This window comes from Neodiprion lecontei, chromosome 4 (assembly GCF_021901455.1).
Source record: "Neodiprion lecontei isolate iyNeoLeco1 chromosome 4, iyNeoLeco1.1, whole genome shotgun sequence".
NCBI lineage: Eukaryota > Metazoa > Arthropoda > Insecta > Hymenoptera > Diprionidae > Neodiprion > Neodiprion lecontei.
In genome coordinates, this window is record NC_060263.1 from 6,246,982 (window position 1) to 6,273,039 (window position 26,058).

Here is a 26,058-nt window from a genome sequence, read left to right on the forward strand (position 1 = left end):
AATCACTCAAAGGGGCCGTAGCTAACAATGTTAATAAATTATTCAACTTAATATTAAATCGAGTGTAGTTTATTCGTTCTAATTTCTCACGGATCACGCATTTACGACCGATCACTTCCGAATCCGTCAACACACTGCTTCACTATCAGTTCGTCTGACCTCTCGTCGGTCCATTCGATCTGTTGTTTACTTATTTCAACTCGTACGATCTAATCCGTAGAAGGTATTATTCGTTCGCATACTTTCATGAACCTACACGTACATTCTTACTCTAAGGTGCGCAATTCGGTTGGCAGGTTGATCACAATTATTTCAAAATTAATGAAACGGGAGAGATAATGACATTATCTTTGCAAGGTGGTGAGTTGAAATTATATCTACAGTAATCTCGAGTATTGAATACCATAAAAAATCATTGTCGATCGTGTAAAATAAATATAGTATTAGGTTGAAGCTATGTAAACGACTGAAAGTATGAATGAAATCTAAAAAAAATTAATGAGTGAAATAATGAAAACGGTAGCGTGTTTTTAATTTGTAAGCTTCCGAAGCTTACAGGATTAATCAGGTTACGTTTACATCCAAGAAATGTTGTGATTGCATATCACGATTGTCGTAAGAATTATGTCGAAACGAAAGCAATTTAAATTTGCAAATTTTAAGCTCTGCGAAGTATACACGAGCTGCAGGTTATACTTCGATAGATTTAAAACGGAGTATTTTTTAATCTGCCTTACGTACATTTATGTATGACACTAGATATAATATGAGAAAGTGTCAAAACAGAGTCGAGTATCTGTTGCAAATCTGCCAAACGGTGTAAATTCAAGGTTCAAATGCGAATATTCTAGCTTCTTTATAGAATTTTATTCATCAAGAATTATTGTTGCTCATGGATTGTTGCAATCAACATTGGATTTCCCATGGTTTTGAAACGAAGTAAATGTGCATTGCAATTACACCGTACTCCGTAAACCAATCGATTACACACTTAGGGGCCGTCGGAATTGCGGCCTTGATAGCGGACGCTGGAAAGTCCTCATAGTAGTTTCTATTTTTGTAAGTCGTTGATCCGAATCCCTGTAGTGCAAAGCCGATCAGCTGGCCATCCTGTGCCAACAAGGTCCAGGGCTGGATGGATCTACACTCGGAATATGTGCCCACATCGTAAAAATAGTGAGTGCCTAAAATACGGAGAGAACATTCAACAAATATTCATGGTTACTGTTAGCAGACTGAAACAATATCCTTCCATGTCGTGCAGCTTCATTGACATTTTTGAATTGTGTTTGAGTATGGCTACTATAACTCTGTGCTTGCTGGACTGTTTTGCATGCAATACCGGAAGTTACATTTTCTTATCGATATTTGGCACTAATTATTGATTAAAAATATTCTATGATCAACGGTGGATTACCCATTCCTGGAACGCAGTTTCCTTCCCTCCATGCAAAACCCAAATATGCCACACGCCTGGGAATTTCTGTAATTCCATCCGTTGTTTCAAACCATATTCCGTCGGTACCGGTGAAACCGTCCGTTTCGCATCGTCCACCAGCTGCAATATCGTCTGAAAAGATGATGATAATTAGATGGACACGCGGTTTATGTGTAACGTCAATAGCCAGAAAGGAAAGAAACTATTTGCCGAATCGATCATCGGGAAATTTTTTTCATAAAATTTCAATGCTGCTAGAAATTTTTACCATCGAAACAAAAGTCGGAAAATATTGCAAATAAGTGAATCGTGAACGGATAAAAAGAAAGCTAGTTAGTCGTACAAGAATATTTTGTAACCGTGTAATGAAACTAAACTGTTCTCAAAGAAAGAAAAATCTCACTGGCTCGATAAGTGCGTGCAGGAAATTTTTTTCCAGCTATGTCAAATGTATATGCAGAGCTTTCCACGCAAACTCGGGAAACGGTTAATCGTGATATTTTTTAATTTCATTAACAGCAATGTAGCCACTAACCTGGGGATATGAAATAAGCGGTACTCGTCAAGTACTTTTCGTTGAATATCGTTTTGCTCTGGTAGCGGTTGTATATCGAGAAATTGTGTCTACTTTGCAGATCTGCGATGTCGCTGTAGAGTATGGCCGCCTAGAAAATAATTGGCACACATCTATATTCAACCAATTTTACCAACCGAGTGGCCCTTGGTAATTTCTGTACAGCATCCAGCCGTTTGGCCAACTGTGAGTATGATAACGCGCAAATAATGATCACCTGTATTGCGGCAATGTTCCCGTAAGTGTCGTATTCGAGACAGACGCGACCATCACCTTCCCGGCAATACACGGACAAATTCAAGGAAGTTACACCTGACACTTCGACCCAACCCTCGGAAATGGCATCGACTTTCGTACGAGGCATCTGGTAGTAGCTCGACAAGTGGCATGGGTCTACCGACTGTGATTTCCACGTGACTGAAATTTGGTAACAATGAAATGTTGGTCGAATCCCGAAGAAAAGTGGAATGAAAAAACGAAAACTATGCCATTCTCGTTCTGATTGTAAACGAATAATGAATAGAAAGTTTTCGTCTCTTGACCACCCGATGTAAGAATGTATGTAGATGAATGTTTACATGTTGGAATCTTAATAATCGTAAACGAATAATTACCACGAAGATCGTTCCACTCGACAGCAGATGCCGTGGCTGAAACAATCAATGATGAGAAGTAAATTAGTTTCGTGTTTGAAAAATACGTCATCAACCCACACGCACGGTGATGCCATGGCGAAAATAATTCCTACGTCAAACTGCGAAAAACTGCAGGTACGTAGAAAATCGTATAAAAGCGTCAAATAATGGAAATAATCATGAAAAATCGTTGTATTTTTCGCAGAAAAATGTAAATTCTTATGAAAATTTATAAAAATCTACGACCTTCTACGAAAAATCATAGAATTTTACGTATTGAAAGTGGATTTAATTTTCTGCTGTAGAATCTCGTAGAATACTACGAGGATTGAAGGAAAATTATAAATATCCACGATTTTTTACGGAAGATAATGTCAATTTCGGACTCAGGGATTATGAAGCTTTGTTTCTTGGTAGATCAGCATTGAATTTCGTAGAAAACTGCTACCTTCTACAAAATATAACAAAAATTTGCAATTTTCTATGAAAAATAATTATAATTTCGGAACCAAACAACGTGAATTTAATTATTTTTTTTTTTACTTTATAGTACTGTAAAAATTTCGTTGAAAAGTACAACTTCTTATGAACTCCATGAATTCTCATAAGAGAGTAAAAAAATTTACAAAAACTTGTCATGATCGTCAATTTTAGAATTTGATTTTAAGACGATAACATTACGAAAATTTATGAAAAAGTTTGAAATTCAATTTTCTGGACACCGCTTGACGTCGCATCTCTCTCACAACGAAAACTTATCGCAGTCAAGTTAAGTACCCGGCTAAATTTCGATCTACATCCGAAAACCGTTCTAATTCTCATATTCCGAGTACGATCTGGACAGATTTAGCGAATCTGTCGTATGTTTCTGGAATCATCTTGTCTTAATAGGGGTGAGTCTTGTAAAAAAAACACTGTAACAGTCACTATTTTGACTACAGACGACATAGATTTTTCTTCCATAGAGCTGTGTAAAATTTATTAGAAAGCTACGAGTTTCAAATACAAGTGAGAAAAGTCATAATAATGTACGGAGAAAATGTGATTTTTTTGAATACGTAAACGAGAGAAGGCTATGCTTAATCTATGAAAATGTGGGATTTATTACGAAAAAGTAAAATACCCTGCCAAAAAGTACACGGTAATCTACGAAAAATGATTAACTTTTATAGAAATTAAGACCGCAGGATTACAGAGAAGTAAAAACAAGCAGGAACAAAAAAAGAAAAACTCAGATATATATCGGGCAAAATTAACGCGATCTATGAAAAATTCTACGACAAAACTGCGAGAGTTTTCCAAAGATTGTACAAATTATTAGAAGATTGTACAAGAAATTCGCCAGGTTTTATTTGAGTAATTGCAATTCCGGTTCGTTTAATATCACAAATTGTGAAAAAAGGTTTGCATGCTTATTTATATTTGATGTTCCATAAACTTCTGTTATTGAAAAGCTTTAGAGATGATAACTTACCGGTGATCAGGAACAGTACTGCAATGGTGGTCTTCATGCTGGCAAACTGAATATCAGCGACAGAATGAATTTAGTATTTTTTGACGAGGCCTTATATACGAACCCTCTGAGCGGGTTGAACGACACGGATTTTGAGTACCGTAATGCAAAGAAGGATTTCGCATGAACTTTAATCCGCTGGTCGCTTGTTAATTATTGTCGTCTTGAATAGACTGATCTTTAAACAAAGACCGGAGCTTTCAAATACAAGTCGAATGTAAAGGACAGCGCTAATCTGTGCCGGGTTGACAATCTCATCGCTAAATTGCAACACCTACATTACTTGCACCTAACAGTGCAGCTGCACGTAAATATCGATGCTATTCAAATCATCTGCGAAACTCTTCAATTGGGACAAAATTTTTCAAACATGTCCCGTACTCCTCGCCTTTTGTTACATGACCCGAATGAATAATAAATTTCACGCACTTACGCGATGCCTTTTAATCCTGTTTACAATCCATCATTCGGCGTAATACGTTTGGCGCATTTAAAGTTTGGTAAAATATTCGGTATTTTCACAGGTGATTCCAGATATCTTCCATAAAACATCAAAAGAGCCTAGGTTGCGTAACTTTTTCTAACGCTTGCAATGCGTGATATAAACGTGATTGTTTTCCTGTTAATTAATTTTTACAAATACAATCAAATAAATAAATTTGCAGTCCCGTTCGTTTCTGTACAACTTGTGTCCTGAGTCAATAATTGCAAATTTTTGGTTCATTCTTCTATCAAGACTCTGCGATAATGTCATTAGAAATATTGCGAAAGTGCAAGCAAATTTGAAACTGAGGAATTGTAATTAGAATTTATAAAATTAAAACCCATGTGTCATACGTGTATTAATTGACATAGACTACGACAGAAATTGCGTTTTGTATTCAACCAATTCTTCGGTTTATAACTCTTGCGCGTAAATTTGTTCTATCGAATATGGCTTTCGAAAATTTACCGTACGGATTGTTGAGAACATCTCAGAAAAAATCAAAAGTTGAAATGTAAATATTTTAATACTTATAATATTTTCTTGGCACGAGTTTGAACCGCTTCGTTACAATTGTCGACACTTGAAGTTAAATCCCTGAAATCCCTGTTCAATCTCATGCAGGTTCAAGAAATTTGGTTATTTTTCGTGTATTGGAGAAAAACCCGTTATATGCAACGCTTGCAAAATGACGGTTTGAAGAAACGCGTGTGTTTCCTGGTTTATCGATTTATCCCACAATATTTTAAAATTGTATGAGATCTTAATTTCACTGTCAGGAATATTTTTTACCAATATATATCTTGATATTCGTAAGATTCTCGTTCGAAAAAAACGTGGTACAAAATTTATTGAACCCAGTCCATATGGATTGACCGATTTGTAACTCGTTTCACATTTGCGTTTTCTGATCAAGCTCTGAATCATGTTTGTGCTGTTTCCCAAATTACGAATGCGGTATGGCGGATGTACGCATATGTCATCGAGCAGGAGCTGTCATTGAAAAACAATATGACCAAGACTTCAAGTTTTTATTTACAAAAAAACATGTATCCAATTTTTTGAAACTTTTACGCGTTTTCGTGTAGCGTTATTAATGAATCACTTGAAAGGTAGATTGCATAAATATAACCGTTAGTAAATTACGAAGATTTTAAATGGACAACGAAGTCCCATCGCTGTCGAATATACTGACGGATAGTAATTCGGATGTGTCGATTCAAGACAAAGCGGACCAAAAGTTTACACAAGAGATCGACAAGGATGATTATAGCGAGGAATCTTTATCGAGGGATGAAAGTAGCGGTTCGGCGGCTTGCAGCTCGGCTTACGACCGACAAAATTTTTCGCAAGTAAATGACCTTGCGGATGACGGTGAAGATTTGAAAAAATTAACGGAGGTTATCGAAAATCCTGAAAAAACGCCGTCCAAAGATACGATTGTCAACGAAACCGCAATTGGTGACGAAACCTTTTCGCCTCATTCCGATGAAATTTTTGAAAGAAATAAAATCCTTCAGGAACGAATATCCGAATTGAATAAAGTTGTGCAATCTCTGAGAGGAGAATTGCAGAGAGAAATTTCTCTCTGGCGAAAAGAACGTGACGAGTTTCAAATACTTGAAGAAAAAAGCGACCTGTTGGCTCTTGAAGAAGCCACAGCTGCAGCACGCGCAGCGGCCGAAGCATACGCCGCAGAATCTCCTCTGTCCAACGATTTGGACAACATCCAATTTAATTACTACAATCACACCACCAACTATGGCAAGTTTCTTTTCACATAAGTATGATCAAATTTTTTGTGTAAAATGGCCTGCAGTTATTTCCCTCAAATTCAAATTGTTTTTAAACTTTCAAATTCTTTTCAGTCGGTGCGTTCCGAAATTAGCTTCTAGAGCTGTCACACATTTTTTATCTCCATTGCGCAGCCGAGTTCGTGAGTAGCTCTGCCTCTGGCCTAGGGAGTTTTCAAACACTGCTAGTTTGTTTCGGAACGCATTCAATGTCGTTTAAAAACATCCTGATTCGTAGGAAAATTTTTATAAGTTTGAAGAGTTCAATTTTTGGCATGGTTTTATCTCAACAATATGGCGGCGAAAAAAATAATCAGCTGATCGTTTTTGGTGAACCGTATTAGCATCTAAGCGCAAAAAACCTCGTGCAAGCTTTCGGTCTTTTAGCTTGGGATATTGAATGTGTACGGAGTCGAAAATTTGGTAATGAACCATTTTCACAGTTAAATCAGACACGTTTGGTGTACCGTTTTACGCCTCGTCACAAGATGGCGCAGTTGAAAGTCTGGAATTCTAGATTGAATTCCAGTTGCGCTTCCGCGACTAAATCGCTTTGAACACTCGTATTTTTCAGGTAACATTCTCGACGTAAATCCTGAACAAACGCTGAGCGAGTTAACGATACTAGAGTACGAAAAGAAGCTTGCAAAGTACCAGGATGCACTAGCGTTAGCTCAGGCCGAAAAGCGATACAACATGCGCCGTCAGCTGGCCGCGAATACTTATCGTCACAAATTGATGGAAGTCGAACGTCTCTGCGACGAAGAATTGGAAAAGATCAGGCAAAATGCTAATTCCCTTCAGCCCTTGAAGCGAATGGTTTCGCAATGGTATAGCGACGATCGTTGCGGTGGCGACGTTGACAAATCGAGTAATCCTTCGGACCAGCTTCAGAAGTCCTTTTCCTTTTCATCTCAAAATGGTTACACGAGGACCACGTACTGTGATATACCGCGTGTTGCTAAAGTCGACGCTGAGGTCAATATGGCGCCAGAAATCTTTGTCGCAAAATTTAATCTCTGTCAATCCGATTATCCGTCGACCAGCATAGAGAGCGGTTCAAGTTGGATCACCGAATCTGATTATAATTTGAAAAGTGTAAACGGCGCTGCGGCTAATCCGCCTCATTGGAAGACTTCGCATTACAATCTGTCCACGTCAATCATGAATGGAAATCCTTGAGCGTTTGTATTTTCACGATGTATCATTTGTAAAAAATTTTCTGTTTTTAATTCCATTTTTTTTTAAGTGATGCGTCTTGTGCAGTATATGTCTGTAACTTGATAAATTATTCCAATCGAGTATTGGACCTGTTTTATTCCTTTGGTGCCAAGTGCATATTTGTGGTATTTTCATTATAGGCGCTGAAATATATTCTTTGATAATGTATAATAGTGTGATGCGTGCGGAAGCGCGTTCAAATTCAACGAGCGCCAACATATTTATCCATTAGACATGTTTTGAAGCTGAAATGCTCATTCTTATACCTAAATTTTGGTATCTACATTGTCTGGCGTGATATTTTGCATTTGGAATCTCTGTCTACACCTTCGGATTACTTTTGTCGTTGTTTGAAGTGGTTTGAAAAGTCTTTCAACGTTCTTGTCAACGTCCGTGTACCTCACAGAAATTCAAATTTAGCGCTAAAACAAATTCCCATTCATAAACAAGGAACGACAAGCCTTCGATCATGTTCCGCCATTCCGCGTCTACAGTCTGTATACATCAATACAACGATCAAACTCCTCATCGTAACTAACCTCAAAAAATTCCAATCACATCGAGCTGCGCGGTTCTTCCGGTTGTTTCGACGTTGCTCGAAGCGTCACAGTTTTTCTTATCCCCAAAAGTAATGCTGATCGATATCCCTCCTGAAATATCCTCGCGGTAGGGGTTGAACCCATCAACAGTGAAATGAAGGGACTGCACAGCGTCGGTGACGAAGTAGATTTGAGCGTCGAGGAGCGCCGGGGGTGACAGTGAAGTTTCTAAAATCCTCGCCGATCGCCGACAAGATGTATCACTACTTATGGTCGTTGTTATTCTGGTATTTCCGACCGTTGATCAAATGGTTTTTGCATCGTACAACGCAGATGTGTGAACTCCAGCGAATCTGCTACGGCGAGCCGGCGGGTGCTCGGAGGATTCTCGCTGTCGAGGAGAGCCTCAGGAATTCCCGTAACCCGGACATAAAGACGCTGGTTCTTTACCTGGACGGCGTTAGCGACAGGCGGGAAATAACCACCAAGTCAGAGCGGGGGATACTCGAAGAGGCGATCAGAACGGTGCTGGTAGCCAAAAAAATAAACCCTGTGGCTCATCCAGACTTTGCAAAGTCCTTCGGCAAATGTGTCGAGCTTATCTGGGGCTATCGTCAGCTCTGCATCCACGTCGAGGAGCTTCGAAGGACGGCCTACGACGCGGACAATGCAGAGCACGAACTAATGCTGCTGAAGCTCTGGAACCTGCTCATGCCACACGAGCCGCTCGAGGGACGCGTCACCAAGCAGTGGCAGGATATCGGCTTTCAGGGCGATGATCCAAAGACAGATTTTCGCGGGATGGGAATACTGGGACTCGAGAACCTAGTCTACTTTGCTCAGGAATTTCCCAACGCCGCTAAGCATGTTCTCTTGCATTCCATTCATCCCAGATATGGATACGCCTTTGCCATCGTTGGAATCAATTTGACTAGCATGGCGCTCAGGCTCCTCAGGGATGGATCGGCAAAAACGCACGTCTACAACGCTGTAAAGACCCTGCCAACCGTTAGAGTATTTCATCAGTTTTACTGCTATCTTATGTACGAGTTCGATAGACTCTGGATCGAGTCCAAGCCCAGCAACATGATGGAGTTTTCCACCATTCAGGAAAAGTTTGAGAATAGTATCAGGATTTTATTGAACAATCCTAAGACTGTATTCAGGGTAAACATCTCTGTTGACAATGTATAACTTTTTACGAATTTTAATCGCATATGGACCAAGCTTCACATATTTATGCGCTTCGTACCAGGGTCTCTAATTGTTATTTGTGATGTATGGATGCTGTTTTGTGCTATACATGTAGAGTTGAAAAAGCTGTGCTAATCTTCGTTTGTTATTTTGTTAGTTTGTCACTGACTTTGAATACCTTGAGAGCGTGTCGTAAAATTAGTCACGTTTTTGACAATCAAGTCACATAATTATGGTAAATTAAATGTTGAAAATTTCGTTAGATTTTTACCAGCATCGTAGACAGACTGCGCAAGTGCAAAACACAGCCCTGGTTTTATTCACTGTTACCTTCTTTGGGATACTCGCAAGCAATGTCACATCTTTCAATACAATCGCACGTCTATTTTCTATTTAGATAATGGTATCGCGGTGGTTTTGGGTACATTGTACATTCCTCAATAGCTCATCAAATTCCTCTTTGGAATACATATTACAGTTTTGTATTTTTTATGCAAAGGGGATAAATATATTTTTTTAACACAGGGTTTCATCTGAAACCAATTTTGGTGCTTCGAGAATAACAGGATGCGAGGCAGGGGGGGGATCTTTTTATCAAGCTCTGCAGTAATTTTAATGCATCAATAAGGGACATCACGTTGCGTATAAACGTGGTTGTGCCACCTTATTTATTACAAGTTGAGTGCCGAGGTTTTTTAGTACAATAACTAGTTCAATAAATAAAGTAAATTATTAATTGTACACTACCATATTACAGATTGTTTCAACTGAATACACTGCTGAGTTATTGAGTAAAAATTTATAAACTAAAAGACATGTGGAAAGCATTCCATGTGGGAAGTTTTCGACCATACTTTTACGAATCGAAAAGAGCAAAACTGTATTTGTATCATTACTTCCCTGGGTAATTGCTTGACTTGTTTGCGCTTATCCAGAGGTAAATCAGATATATCAATAAGAAGCTATTTGTACAATAATTACGTGTTCGACATGTGGACAAAAAAAATAGTAAAACTATGACAGCTCACAAATTTTCTATTATTGTCGTGCGTATAGCGTAGCACTGAGTACTAAAATGAGCGGAGGATGTTGACTAAAAGAAATTTAGGCTAGTATTTATAAATAAAATATTTATTGCAGTAGCACACGTAGAAAAATGATAGTTTTTGACAATAGACACAATGTACAATACCTGTTTCATATCATCAAATTTTTCAATCTAATTGAAAGATTCGTGGGGTACTAAATAATAACTCTGTCTTATATATCGAATAGCTCGTAGTTGCGTAATGCGAATGATGATTCAACGCTGCGTCATTCAAGTGTACATATATACATGTCCGTTTTGCAAAGTAGAGTCTCTGAGACAGTTTCACTTTCCTTTCTTTGTAGGAACTTCGGACTTGCGTCTTAGTTTCGATGCTACGGAAACAATAACCACAACACCCAACGTTATACTGCCGAGCTTCAGTACCCATGGATTTTCACGCAAGAAATTTGCAATCAAAAGCGTAAAGTCGTCACTGAAACAGAAAATAATATTAGCATTAACGGCATTACTAAACAAATTTCTCGTTTCACTTGACGTTTGTCTAATTATTCTAATCACAGTTCACAAAATCGCGTATCTTAGTATCAACAAATAGGTGAAATAGTAATTAATAGCTAAGCAATTTATTGCAATTTTTAGTAGTTGATGATCTAAATGATTTAAAAACTATTGATAAAGTTTCTAAGATAGTATCCTGTAGAAACTATTAGTGCCTATCATGTGTATAAAAAAGTCATATGTTGTTGGAGGAGATAATTTCGGGCCTTGTCTTGTCGGTATTGTGTTCACGCAATGAAAGAATAATACGAAAAAAATGCTCCACTCGGAAAAAGCGATTGAAAATTATTCTTTACATTGCCAAAATAGTTTTAACATAGAAAGAAAAAAAAAACGAATGGAAATGTGCATCAGTAGCTTCAAAAGCTACGAATAAGAAGCACAATAAAAATATTGATTCATGTACATTTATAGATAAGATTTGTATCGATGCTTGTTGTATTACGTGGATTATTGGCTATTAGATCTTTGCCTGGTTATTGATCAAGCAAAGATTCCTTTTCACCGTTAAATATTTGTAATAAAAAAATGTCTTCAGACATTAAAACTTTTAACACCATACCCTGGTCGAGTTTGTGTCTTATTATTTCTTAGCACAAAAATAATAAACACCTCTAATTTCACAATGAAGCTCTTCACCGGGTGAACTGTTGCTCAATATTCCTACGCATCGTGTTAAATCACGATAATTTCGAATAATGACAATTATTGAAAGTGATACTTACAAAGGACTTTGCGGGACTGGAACTCGTTCACCATGAGAATTTTTCCACCAGTCTTTTGCAAAGGAGACGAAAGACTTTACATCGTACTTGGGAATGTGATAACGATACATTTTACCTTGTCTGAATCTGAAAATGGGAATTCAAATATTAGATTCTTTAAATAAAACACAAAGTAGTAAATTTTTAGTTGCTGGTAATAAAATGTTAGTTTTTCTATTGACGGTTTTTGATATTTTGAAACAAATGGAAACGTGTGTACAAGATCAAGACTTACAGGATGAACGTAGGAACTTCAAACACATTGAATCTTCTACCAGTCGATGCGCCGGTCGTTTGTTTGTTTACACGTGCCACATTAAGTCTTTGCTTCAACTCGGCTCCCACCGCTTCCCAGACTGCACCCAGCCTTTGGCAATCCACGCAGTCTGTACTGTAGCTGGTTTAAAAAATGAAAATGTTGAACGCACATATGAAAAGTAGAGTTTAAAAAAACATTACTAACAAGAAAAGCTTCTTTTCACGGTAGGCGAAGCTCTTTTGAAAAGTAGCTATGAAAAATTCTACTATCTAACAATAAATGAAACTTGTGATCAAACTTCACTATCTCATTTTTATTACATCTGTGAAACCACTTGGAGAAAATTGTTTTATGAAATAAACAGTGTGAAATAGGAATATTGGCCTGCCATAATTTCGTATAAATTCCGCGCGCAATGATCCTATCCTTTTTTGATGTACTCATTTTTCAACGATTCATCACATCGATGCTCGAAACATTTATATAAAAGGAAATTTTATGAAATTGAGGAAAAGTCAGAGATATTTAAATTCCACGTTCCTTGGCGTTATATACAATGAAAAATGATCGAATCACTTACAACATAACGAGCCAATCGCCCGTGGTTGCGCCGCTGCTAGCTTGAGTCAAATGTTCGAAAGTATCATCGGTAAGCTCCTTGACGACGGGTTCCTTATTGTCGGTAAAAGTTTGTAGCAGTTTTTCGTCATCGAACTTCGCCAATAATCCTGTTAGAGGAGAAAGATGAGTGAGTAATGTGTTTTGACAGACATTGCGATATTCAAAATCATTGGCACAATTTACATTACGATTTTTCTCTCCTATGTACAAATTAAAAATCTTTATTCACCGTCGTACAGTAATGGTATTCCTTGCCTAAAGAATACCAGCGCCGGTTCCTTGTTCGGACTGTAGAGACGCACCATTTGACTGCTTATCGCTTTGACGACCCATGCTCCCAACGAATCTACCAAATCTTCCCTCAGATGGACCAGCTCGTTTTCGATAGTATCGCATTGCTCGCAGTCTTTTTTCGCTGGAATAGAAAGTGTTGCGAGTTATTATCGTGCGATAGCACGAGCAGAAGTTGATTAACTCTGTAAGCTCTGTAACGACGTAAGCTGATGAAACGAGAATCAGTGAAGGTTCCAGATTTATTTCTTTCGTTAACTTGACGTGATGTAGATGATCTGTTGAATCAAGGATCAGATGTTGGTGGAATTTCAGGAATATTGTAAGTGCGAGGAACGAAAGAATCGTGAATTTATTGACTGAAATGAAAATTTGTGGAAAGTTTTCTTAAAAAGTGACTAATAACTTACTGAAATAAACTACGACGTGTTTCTCGGTTCTGATGAGATTTAAGAGTTCGTCATCGCTCACAGCCTCGAGAGGAGAAGCTGCGCAGGTCGAGAATATTGTCAAAATCACGATCAACGTTGATCGTAACATGTTGGAAATTTTTTTGAATTTATAAAACTTGGATGATTCGGATTGACACAGGTTGTATTCACCGGGATACAGTTAACAGCTTCCACCTGAAACACGTCATCAAACACCGGCTGACGTTTCTATAATCCGCGTTCGGTCGACTGTGTAACGTTCCGTTTTACCGACTGTGCTGAGTGTCGGTAATGAAGTGTTTGCAAAGCGGGGTTATTGTAATACCAATTAATTAAACCAAGCCGCCTGGATCTGAAGTCCAATAGCTGGAAGCAGAAAAAGCAATCTTTAACTGGCAACAGTTTCGTCAGATTATACCATTTTTTTTAAACATAATTTCCGAATCAAGCTTGAAAATTCTTACGCACGTCGGTATTTGGGAAATTGAAATTCGTTGAAAATTATGAGACTACAAGCAATAAGGAGTGAGAATGATAGGAAAATTTGTAATAAAAAAAAATGATGCAACTAAATCGTATATAGGTAATTTATTCTTTTTATTTCATTACCTATTTATTTAGTGGACACCCTGGTACCTTCAATGAAAATATTGTACGAAAACAGAATATAATAAACTATAAATGAACGTTGCATAATTTTAACCATTCATGGCAATTCAAAATGAAAAATTCAGTTCAAAGCAGCGAACCGTTCAGTTTTCTCATTAATCATCTGAGCCGAATAAAATTTTCTTTACTATATTGGAACGATTTAAGTTTGCGAGCTGGATGGAAATTTGATTGATTTCTTTAAGAATTATTATTTAAAAATAATATGTCATACAGTTAAGTTCATGAGCTGACGATTGAGATCAAATCAATCACAATATATCTTTAACTTCGTATAAGGCTTACCCTTGTGATTCATTTGATATTATGTCCATCTTGCAAAATTAATATTTATTTCGATGAAATTTTGCTTTGCAGATTTATACACTTGATTTTGATGTTATTGAAATAACATTATATCTCTGTATCATATAACGTTGTAATTACGATAAAATTGGTATTCCTTGATTCAAGGGTATCTCCAAATCCAGGATACAGCCAACCAATACGCGGAAATAATTCGGACCATTTGATTAAAAATATGAGGAGCTTTTGAAAAGTTACAAAAACAAAATACTGTACTAATTTCGTCTGGAAACCTTCTGCAATCATTCACGAAGTGTAACTGAAGGGGTGGAGAAAATAAAGTGGATGCGATGAAATCCTGAAAATCAAAGTAGCAGCTGTCAAAAACCTAGAATGACGATGCCAACTCGGTGCATCTCTGTAAGTCCATAGTTTTGGATGAGTGAGGAAAATTGATATAATTTTCTGTACTCCCGGATTGGAGTCCGAAAAATGAATATGAAGAAGGTGGTTGATTAAAGGTACAAGAGGTCAAGTCCTGCAGCAGGCATGACAAAACTTTGGGAATTTGATAAGTGTAAGGAAATCCTTTCCGGACACGTGAGACCCACAGAGAGGTAACGAAGTCATCAGAAAAAGACGTGAGTGACAACAGAGAAATTACAAAAAAAAGCGTGTGTGTCAGCTCCGACGCACGACTGGAGTTTACTCCTTACGAACGATAATTATGATATAATATCGAATAGAAAAAGAGGGTAAATGAACGCATCTTCCAAAATGATAAGAGAAACAAACATATATCTAATTATTCGGATTATTTATATTACTTCGAAGATTTCCAAATTTTGAGTGCATATCCGTAATAAGTGACCGCAAACACCCCTGAGTACCAACTTTCGTTCCCGTCAAACGACTTTTTACATTTTCGGTCAGCCATATTGGATCCGCCACCTTGAATTTATAACTTTTGAGTCCGGATTCGTAATTAGCGACCCCGAAAACCCTCGAGTACAAAATTCAAGTTGATAGTAAGGAAAAATGTGTGCCGCTAAGGGTTAATACAAGTAATATAAAATATTATATAAATATAAAATATGTATATTAAATCAATTAATCAAAAATAATAAAAACACCAGATAAAAGATCTAGTTGTTCGTATTTGAAATGTATATTATTCATAAATGTAAACGATAAGCTTACCAATTAACCGCATCCATGTGTTTTTCGGATTCTTCTTCATTATCATCTAAATCAATTTTTTCCATATTTTCAAATATTTTCACGTGATAACGTCACGTCTTATTAATTCATACGCAGGCACACAACACGCACGTACAAACATACGCACACATTCAACTCTCAGCCCAGAGGTAGTGAACTATACAGTGAGACTACGAAGCACCGCACAAAGAGGAGACCCCGAGTATAGGATACGCTGTGTAATGTATTCCATCTCATTCTTTTGCACGTTCAATATATATGTTTGTCTCTTTCTATAACGCCTCAAGTTTTCGTGTTACACTTGATTTTACTCCTCATATAATTTCCGTACCGGGCCCTATAACTCAAATCGTTTCTTAAGGAGTAAACTCCAATAAAAACTTTAGTTTTTCGGCGGTAACTTTGATCAATTGCTCGCAACGAATTCTGACGGTGCGCAGAAGATTGCTCCTGCAAAGTGACGTCGATATCGCGCATAGAAGAATTGACAAATAGCCTGACTGTTTTTTTTTTTTTTTTGTTGTAGCGAAAAATCTTTCGTCTCAGAATCGAATTGCATGACTCTTTCTGAACTGATTGATTCCTCAGGAATGGGAAATAGAGATATGGATGAGCAAACTAGCAACAGTTTAGGAGATACGAATGAAAAATACGGACAACATCAATTCTTTATTAATTTTAATACATGTTACGTGGAATGGAGACAATGCAATACAATACGTCACACATCGTATCGTGCGAAGGCGGATTGCAGCTCTACGCAGGCCGATACCTAGGCTATATTTTGTAACTATAACAATAACTGTCTGTTACGGTATATTTCAAATTTTGCTGAGGACAATGTATACTGCACATCAGTATCCACACGAGACAATTTAATTTCATATGTGAAGTTTAACCAGATCATTGCAGTCCTCTTTGTCTCTCACAGTAATTCTATTAGTAATTTTGTAAAATAACTACACATTGACACGTGAAAACTTGTATTGCAATTAAGGACATTTGAATAAACTCACACTATGGGTTGTGAATTTGTGAGTTTGTTCCCCACCTTTCCAAAAACGCATCGCCTATATGGTATGATTCAGACAAGAATTCGGACGCGTTACTTTTGGGTGAACCTCGCTGGATTGGAATGATCAGAGACTACTTGGACCCTCAGGTGAACAGACAGATGTATAGGCAAGTAAGAGACCCTGTGCTGAGACCATACTGGAATTTTCTGATTTTCCGGCGGTAACTCTTGATGCATTGCTCGCACGGTATCGGGACAGCGCCCAATCGATTCCTCTCGCAAGACTACGTCGGAATAGTGCCTGAAAGAATTTATTCCGGCACTTTTGAAAATCGCGAAAATTTTTGCCAAACATGCAAAGGGGTTAGCCTTACTTTTTTTTTATTTTTGGAGCCGAAAATTTTCGGTCTCAGATTCGATTTGAATGACCCTTTCCCGACTAATTGGACCCACAGGAACTCGGAAAACGCAGCGAAAGCAGCGTGGGATCAACAGGAGAGAAATTACGAAGGAAAAAGCACCTGCTGAAAAATGTCGAAAAAACAGGTTCTCGTTTTTTGGCTGTAACTTTTGATGCGTTGCTCGCAGCGCATTGGGACTGCGCCCAATCGATTCCTCTCGCAAAACTACGTCGGAATAGTGCCTGAAAGAATTTATTCCGGCACTTTTAAAAATCGCGAAAATTTTCGCCAAAAATGCAAAGGGGTTGTTACGTGGGGGTGAGGGTGTACTGAGCGGTGGTAGTTTATGATTAATTGAATAATCTAGCTCCCACGTAACGACAATGAATAATAATTAAATCTAAGAAAAGACTTACCTTTCGGTAAGCCGGTAATTTGTAGGATCGTGTCGCTATAGACCTGTACAGGTCTGTGAGGTTTGTTTAAATAGTTGAGGCTATTTTATAATAAAGAAAATGGGAAGAAGGTCGCTCAAAATAAATGTTTAAAAAGATTTAACTGGTAAAAGATGAAGTATATTCTGGTTCAATTTAGTTATTGAAATATCTGGTAACAATCGATGGTGATAATTATATATTTGAGCCAAAAATAACAATTTATAAAGGTTTCAAATTGAATTAAAAAAATCGCGTGTTATACTATTCTAGAAGATAATATTATTTGGTACCAGGAACATCTACTCTGAACGATGGTTATAACTAGCTGGTCGTGATTATTGTATGGTATCTCTCTTTTTAGATTATCTTAAATCGTTTAATATAATATATATATATATTTAATATATATATTTAATCGTTTAGTCTTATTTGTTAATTCTTGGAAACAATAAGTGGAATTTAATTGGGGGTAGTGAAGCTAGCCACCAATTCTATGCTTGGTTTTTGTGAATTTACTGAAGTAGTTTTGATTATCAAGGTGAACAAGAATTCGTCTAATTTTTTGAGGGTTAACACTCGGATTGACTTAGCTTTTGGGTGAATCGGTCGACGAGATTGAGAGCCGTCGGATCGTGTCGGTCTGCGTCGGTAGAATGCTGGACCAGGGGCCTCACCTCAAATTTGGAAGAGTTGATGAATCGAATGATGTTGAACGTTGGTCACTTAGTCTTTGTGAATTTAGAATGATATCTTGTTATCGAAAGTTTGAAAGTGTCTGTTTGTGATTTTGATGATAAGTTAAAATTGATTGGAACGATTATTTATTAAAAATGATAGTGTAATTATTATTGTTTTTACTTAAGATTACCTGATTCGCTTGAATCAGGGCCGAACTCAATTTTAACTAAGGAAAATGGAATATCATAAAAATGTCTATTCACGAAATGACGATATTTAGTAAAGAACAGAAAAGATGGAAATGTAGAAGATAGTGAGTCTTTTGCAGCTAACAGAATAACTGAATGCTCGAATTTAACGAATTAGCGCGAGACTTTAGGTCGGTCACAACTAAGATTTTCCAAACGCTACTCTTGCTCGAGAGGGCTAATCCGGGTTTACGTCCACGCACTTCGCGACTTGACAGACGAAAGACGCGGCTTCTTGGGCCCGAGGGTCCAAGGAGCTGCAGTTGTAATTAGTTACAACGGTAATTAGCCAATGAGGTGCGAGGGCGTCCTCCTGGCGCCCAAATCCACGTGGTCAGCGTTACTTCTCGTTCTTCGACGGTGTTCCGACGATTCTCAATCTCGTCGGTGACACATTGAAAATATGAACAAAAGATATTTGCATGCAATGTTCACACATTCATTTATACATTCCAATGAGTAATCTATTTTAATTTGATGGTTCTGAAGGTAGTGGTTTATCCTAGTTATTGATTATAATTTTAATTTGAAAAGAGGAATATTTCCAGGCTGAGCGCTACTGATACTAACTCAGCAGTCTCTCATCTCAGTTCTTGGTACCAGATAAATAGAATAAAGTTGAACCTTATACTAGGGATCATCGTTGGTCTCTACGTGACTTTTGCCAGGAGGGGTGGAACTCGCCGTTATTAGAATATGAGATTTTGATAAAATGATATCTGTGCATTGAAGAAATTAGCAATGAAATGAAATGGAATTTTGAAAAAGTTACGCCAAGGCGGTACGTCGGGGCGTAACATCCCTCCCCACTTAGAAACCATCAACGTCCCCTGTCTCATTCAACTCAGGTATCATATTCAAAGGATACGGGGTTGAGAGTGCTATTGGTCTGGGTGCGACTATAGGTGTTGGTAATGCCGATTTCTGCAAAGGTCGACTAACTACTGTTTCATTCAAATTATTTTGATTGGTATTAGTCTGTCCAGCCTCGCTATTGTCTCCTTGATTTCTCTTAACTTTTTCTAAAAATCTCTCAATTTTTTTATTCAGTTCGTCGTCATCCGTCTCGTCTTTTTCGTCGAGTACCTCACGTATGGTTTCGTCTAATTCTTCACCCTCTGATATATGGCCTGGTAACTCTACTTCATCTGCATCCGAGTTACTGGAGTTGTCTAGAAGACTCCTCTCGTGCAAGGTCTTGTCAAAGAGTTCAAATGAATCTTGCAACTCCTTCGGATTCAGATTACTTCTTTCGCGCAAAGATTTATTAAAGAGGTCAAATGATTTCCTCAATTCTTTAGGATCTATAGATAATTTAGCTTTACGACTCGCTTCTGTTTGCAAAAATACATCATCATCCGAATCGCTATCTCTATCACGCGGTGATTTTAATTTTACTGTTATATTTTCAGGCTCAGAATCAGATTCAACGTCGTCGTCGTCAGTCTGAACGTCTGTTTGTTCAGGTTGTTGTGTTCCCTGGGATGTAGTAGGTTGTTCAAGACCTAAATTCGGTAATACACTTCTTTGCCTCCGGTAGGCCGGCGGTTCGGAAGATTCATCGTCGGATGAGTCCTCAGAAACAGCTTGCCTACTTCCTGCTGTTGTCCTAGCTCTCGATCGAGTTCTTGTTGAGATCGCGTTCTCATCAGGCTCTATGGTAGTCTTTGTTTTTGGACAGAATGTTTCGTCAGCTGATTTTTTCCTTGGGACTGAGTCTGATTTAGCTAATGGTCGCTTTATTTTTGGAGCAGGTAATTTTGAAATTTTCGAATCGATGGGTAATATCTTCCATTGGTTCGGTTTACTCCTGACCTTCAAGTTTGACCAAGGGTTCATAATAGCAAATATCGTTTGGAGTTTTTGATTTTCTATTAATTTTAAATTTGTACAAGCAAAAATTTTGATTCCCGTTCCTCCAAAAATGAATCGTAACATGGTTCTTACTTTGTTCCATGCTAGTTTATCTAGACCGCATCCCATTCTAGGTATTCTAACTGTTTTAACAGAGTCATCTTCTAAAATTTTCCGAAAATTGATCAGACTGAGGTACATGTCTTCATATTCTGGTTTGTCCCAAAAGTTTAATTTTGTCATAATGTAATAAATTTTCTGATCTGGCAGTTCTAATTTAGCTACCGAATGCATATCAGCTTGACTGCGAAGGTGTTCCGGTACCCCATACTTTTTCCTAAAATCGCTTGCTATACCGGAACTCATTTCAAGATCTACAGAAACGGTATGCGCATAATTGTCAAGTCTATCGAAAACGCTTTCGTGTACTTCAATAATGTTTGGATTTTCAATATCAGCTGTTCTAATTATTTTCAAATAGTCTGAATACTTTGGAAATGAATCTACAGATTTAATTATTAGGTTGTCACTATCGTTTCCGCTATCAGATGACTCCGACGATTGGTTAATGCCGTCGGTAACAGGGACTGGGTTGCGCGACAATGCATCTGCGTTACTGTTAAGTCGTCCAGCCTTGTGTTTGAATTCATACTCGTAATCTCGTAACTCGAGCCTCCATCGTATTAGTCGCTGCCCGGGATCTTTAATCGAGTCGATCCAGCGTAATGGCTCATGATCACTAACCAGTGTGAATTTTCGGCCATAAAGGTAAGGTCGAAAATGTAGTACGGCATATAGAGCTGCTAAACACTCCTTTTCAGTTGTAAAATAATTTTGTTCCGCTTTGCTCAGAGCACGAGACAGGTAGGCGACGGGCATGTCATAACCGTCCACTTCCTGGCTCAAAACGGCTCCGATTGCATAGTCGGATGCGTCGGTAGTTAACGTGAATTGCTTCTTAAAATTTGGGTACTGCAAGATAGGATATTGGCATAGATACTTCCTTAAAATTTTGAAACTTTTCTTTTGATCTTTACCCCAAATAAATGGTGATTCCTTCTTTAATAAGTCTGTGAGAGGCCTAGCCTTTCCTGCAAAATCTTTAATAAAACGCCTGTAGTAACCGGCGAGTCCCAGAAATTGTCTAATGTTCTTAGGATTTTTAGGTTGTGGAAAATGTCGAACCGCGGTAATTTTCTTCGGGTCCGGTCTAACTCCTGATCTGCCAATAATGTGGCCTAAATAAGCCACTTCTGTTTTTAGAAATTCACATTTATCTGGTTGTAACGTTAATCTAGCGTCTTTTAATTTGTTAAATAACCGGCGGATTTTCTTGCCGTGTTCTTCTAAATTCTTTGCATAAACTACGATGTCGTCTAAATAAACGAAAACTTCAACTCCTTGTAGTCCGCGTAATGTTTGATCCATTAATCTTTGAAATGTAGCGGGCGCGTTTTTAAGCCCTTCAGGCATTCTGAGATATTCGTAATGACCGTTTGGTGTTGTGAATGCGGTTTTTGCTCTATCTTGGGGGTCCATTTCAATTTGTTGGAAACCGCTGGCAAGATCGAAAGTTGAAAAATATCGCGCTTCATCGAGATGATCAAGAATGTCTGTAATATTAGGTAATGGATACGCGTCCCCAATTGTCTTTGCATTCAATTTCCGAAAATCTATTACCATGCGCCATCGTTTTCTACCCGCAGAATCGGGTTTTTTGGGTACAATCCACACGGGTGAATTATACGGTGAATTTGAAGGAACTATTATTCCGTTGTCAATTTTAATTTTGATTTGGTTTTCAATCTCGGTTTTGTGGATTGGAGGGAACCGGTATTGTCGCGTATTAATCGGTATATCATCCTCGGTTGGTATACGATGCTGAATTCCGGGTGTAGATTTTAATTTATCTCCAGGTAAATGAAATAATTCTGGATATTCCTCAATGATATCTAATATGTGGTCGCGTTCCTCTATATTTAAATGATCTAAATGCAATTTTGATTGAATTTCTGTAAATCGATCAGTCACTACAGGTTCTAAATTTAAGTCTTCTGAACTTGAATCGTGATATTCATGCTCCTCCGGAAAGTTGTGATATTCAAAAGGTATCACTTCCTGTGGTGGAATCTCTATCTCAATATCTCTATCCAAGGTATTAATCGCAAGAACATGGCATACGCCATCTTGTACCGAGACTGCAGCCTCACCAATGTACACGCCGTCTATGGTTTCTACGCGTGGCAAATATGCTTCTTTTGTGCCACAACTGATTACGTCGATGCCAATGGCTTGCTTTGTGCGCGCACGAATTTTAAAGAATCGTTTTTGCGGTTTTGTTTCGGTATCGGAATGTTCTTCGTATCCGATAAATCGTATCGGTCTAATCGGGTCAGTTTTCGTTACCAAGGTGTTATGTGTGAAAGAGATCTCAGCCTTACGTTCGCGCAAATAATCTTTACCTAATATACCGTCGCAATTTAGCAAAAAGGTTGATCGTACGACGTGAAATTTACTTGGTTCGTTTTGTAAAGTTAAATTTGTTATTCCCAAAGTTTTTACTTTATCGGTTGTTATTCCCGTCATCATAGAAATTTCGTCTACACTGATTAAAACGTCAGGATGTAAAACATTAGCTTTAATTAGACTGATATCTGCGCCGGTGTCTATTAGAAAAATAGCTGAGTGTTCTTTTAATTCAGGAGCTGTCATCCTGATCAGTGGCGATTCTCGATCTGGTCCGCGCGTATCAATGCACCGGCCGGCGGTTCCGCGAAACGGACCGTCGGTTGACGCTCGGGCGTCGCGTACCTCGCCGTTGCGTCCGGACGACGAGTCGCGTTCGAGTTTAAAGATTCAGCTGTTTCGGACGTTCTACGCGGAGATGGTGACCGTGTTCTGACGTTCGAATTATCAAACCTCGCTTGATTAAAATTGGACTGCTGATTCGGGTCGTATGAACGGGTGTTTAAATTTGGCGAATTCGGTCTGCCCGTATTTAAATTTGCTCCCGGCGATCCCGATCTCTGTGGAATCGATGTAGGATTTATTGTGGGCGGATATCCATAAGGTGGTAAATACGGATATGTCATCGGCGGATAATAATACGGGTGTTGTGGAAAATAAGGCGGATATTGATAACCACGCGGTTGCTGGTACTGAAGCTGTGAGTGAGCGGGCATGCCGTATGGGTAATAACCCCTCGGTTCGGGTGATCGTCGATCGGCGACGTTTGCCGTCGGGTGTTTGTACATCGCCGCGTTCGGTGACGGGCTTCTCGCGCGTGTCTCCGCTCCGTCTGAGATGCCATAATTCGAATACAATCGCGGCGCGTTATTTTGGTTATAGATCATTGGAGAGTTCGGTCGCGAAATTTGTACTCTCTGCGTTTCTCCGGAAGATATTATTCCCTGACGCATACGATTTTCTGTTTTTCGCGCTAACTTAAACGCTTCTTCCAATGTTTTTACACGTCCTTCAACATATCTTTCGATAGCTTCAGGTAGTCCTCGAATATAAGCATCCAACGCGTTCACTTGCAGTACTTTCATTACCGCGTCGACTTCGGTTTTTCCGTATTCGTCTTCTAAAGCTACGCGAGCTGCACTGACCAATATTTTTAATCGATCGTAGAAATCGCTCACGTTTTCATCACGTTTCATCCGTATATTCGCGATCTCTTGTTGATAATACGGATAAGTCCTTTCAGCTGCAAATCTACTTTTCAGATGTTTTATTAATTCGTTGACCGTATTGAAAGTTTCGCCATATGTACTGTCGCGAGCTGCTCCTTGCAATTTTCCTAGAACGCACTTTACATATGCGCCTTCCGAATTCGGCGGAATATACACTGAACCGTTTTGCACGTCTTGTAAGAAATCTTTCAAACGAATGTTTTTCCCGTCAAAGTATGGAATATTTAATGTACTATGCTGCAACGCAAAGCACTCCGCCATCGACGTCATCATCGCATTACTCGCGTCTAGAGCGGATACATTGGTTCGGTCCGCGCTCTGGTTTCCCGTTTCGTTAGGCATTTCAAAATCGAAAAAGGTTGTTTATGCACACGAAATAATTCAGGCCAATTTTTAGGCAAATATTGGGAACACAGATAATACACAAATGACCAGTGGAAAATTCGGCAATATACGTTATCAGGATATTATGATATAAACATACAAATACACAAATAATAATTCGCAGAGTTTCATGCACAATTTGTCGTTAATTATATAATTATTATCTAGAAAGAAAGATACTTTGTTTTTTCATGCGTTTGACCAGTTTTTCAATTTTAACACAAAAACTAAAATTTTTTTTTTTTCCTTTTTTTTTTTTTTTATTTAAACAAATCTCACTTTTAGCAACAATATCCCACCGCTGCCACCAATTCTTGTGTTACGTGGGGGTGAGGGTGTACTGAGCGGTGGTAGTTTATGATTAATTGAATAATCTAGCTCCCACGTAACGACAATGAATAATAATTAAATCTAAGAAAAGACTTACCTTTCGGTAAGCCGGTAATTTGTAGGATCGTGTCGCTATAGACCTGTACAGGTCTGTGAGGTTTGTTTAAATAGTTGAGGCTATTTTATAATAAAGAAAATGGGAAGAAGGTCGCTCAAAATAAATGTTTAAAAAGATTTAACTGGTAAAAGATGAAGTATATTCTGGTTCAATTTAGTTATTGAAATATCTGGTAACAATCGATGGTGATAATTATATATTTGAGCCAAAAATAACAATTTATAAAGGTTTCAAATTGAATTAAAAAAATCGCGTGTTATACTATTCTAGAAGATAATATTATTTGGTACCAGGAACATCTACTCTGAACGATGGTTATAACTAGCTGGTCGTGATTATTGTATGGTATCTCTCTTTTTAGATTATCTTAAATCGTTTAATATAATATATATATATATTTAATATATATATTTAATCGTTTAGTCTTATTTGTTAATTCTTGGAAACAATAAGTGGAATTTAATTGGGGGTAGTGAAGCTAGCCACCAATTCTATGCTTGGTTTTTGTGAATTTACTGAAGTAGTTTTGATTATCAAGGTGAACAAGAATTCGTCTAATTTTTTGAGGGTTAACACTCGGATTGACTTAGCTTTTGGGTGAATCGGTCGACGAGATTGAGAGCCGTCGGATCGTGTCGGTCTGCGTCGGTAGAATGCTGGACCAGGGGCCTCACCTCAAATTTGGAAGAGTTGATGAATCGAATGATGTTGAACGTTGGTCACTTAGTCTTTGTGAATTTAGAATGATATCTTGTTATCGAAAGTTTGAAAGTGTCTGTTTGTGATTTTGATGATAAGTTAAAATTGATTGGAACGATTATTTATTAAAAATGATAGTGTAATTATTATTGTTTTTACTTAAGATTACCTGATTCGCTTGAATCAGGGCCGAACTCAATTTTAACTAAGGAAAATGGAATATCATAAAAATGTCTATTCACGAAATGACGATATTTAGTAAAGAACAGAAAAGATGGAAATGTAGAAGATAGTGAGTCTTTTGCAGCTAACAGAATAACTGAATGCTCGAATTTAACGAATTAGCGCGAGACTTTAGGTCGGTCACAACTAAGATTTTCCAAACGCTACTCTTGCTCGAGAGGGCTAATCCGGGTTTACGTCCACGCACTTCGCGACTTGACAGACGAAAGACGCGGCTTCTTGGGCCCGAGGGTCCAAGGAGCTGCAGTTGTAATTAGTTACAACGGTAATTAGCCAATGAGGTGCGAGGGCGTCCTCCTGGCGCCCAAATCCACGTGGTCAGCGTTACTTCTCGTTCTTCGACGGTGTTCCGACGATTCTCAATCTCGTCGGTGACACATTGAAAATATGAACAAAAGATATTTGCATGCAATGT

General features: G+C 38.1%; 4 protein-coding genes across 5 annotated transcripts; 2 read left to right on the forward strand and 2 right to left on the reverse strand.

Moving 5' to 3' along the window:
- Positions 1-848: 848 nt before the first annotated feature.
- Positions 849-4,209, reverse strand: LOC107221370. The gene is made up of 6 exons (XM_015660334.2): positions 4,122-4,209; positions 2,627-2,662; positions 2,230-2,429; positions 1,974-2,103; positions 1,418-1,570; positions 849-1,184 (listed from the first exon to the last, which is right to left on the reverse strand). The coding sequence occupies exons 1-6, from the start codon at positions 4,156-4,158 to the stop codon at positions 907-909; spliced, it is 834 nt and encodes a 277-aa protein (XP_015515820.2). The 5' UTR covers positions 4,159-4,209; the 3' UTR covers positions 849-906.
- On the forward strand, positions 2,651-16,534 carry LOC107221354. 2 transcript variants are annotated; one of them, XR_006903675.1, is made up of 4 exons: positions 2,651-2,782; positions 14,489-14,740; positions 14,842-14,961; positions 16,068-16,534. XR_006903675.1 is itself a non-coding variant. In XM_046736233.1 (3 exons), the coding sequence occupies exons 2-3, from the start codon at positions 5,802-5,804 to the stop codon at positions 7,617-7,619; spliced, it is 1,215 nt and encodes a 404-aa protein (XP_046592189.1). In that variant the 5' UTR covers positions 2,657-2,782; positions 5,783-5,801; the 3' UTR covers positions 7,620-7,641. The 2 variants fall into 2 exon arrangements, 1 of the variants encoding a protein (XP_046592189.1); XM_046736233.1 differs by lacking the exons at positions 14,489-14,740; positions 14,842-14,961; positions 16,068-16,534 and adding exons at positions 5,783-6,408; positions 7,012-7,641 and having other exon boundaries at positions 2,657-2,782.
- LOC107221361 (ELMO domain-containing protein 2) lies at positions 8,148-10,909 on the forward strand. The gene has a single exon (XM_015660322.2). It carries the CDS (start codon positions 8,453-8,455, stop codon positions 9,389-9,391), a length of 939 nt encoding a protein of 312 aa, XP_015515808.1. The 5' UTR covers positions 8,148-8,452; the 3' UTR covers positions 9,392-10,909.
- LOC107221382 lies at positions 10,505-13,586 on the reverse strand. Its single transcript, XM_015660352.2, has 6 exons — positions 13,346-13,586; positions 12,874-13,059; positions 12,604-12,751; positions 12,000-12,161; positions 11,726-11,851; positions 10,505-10,914 (listed from the first exon to the last, which is right to left on the reverse strand). The coding sequence occupies exons 1-6, from the start codon at positions 13,473-13,475 to the stop codon at positions 10,764-10,766; spliced, it is 903 nt and encodes a 300-aa protein (XP_015515838.2). The 5' UTR covers positions 13,476-13,586; the 3' UTR covers positions 10,505-10,763.
- Positions 16,535-26,058: the final 9,524 nt, after the last annotated feature.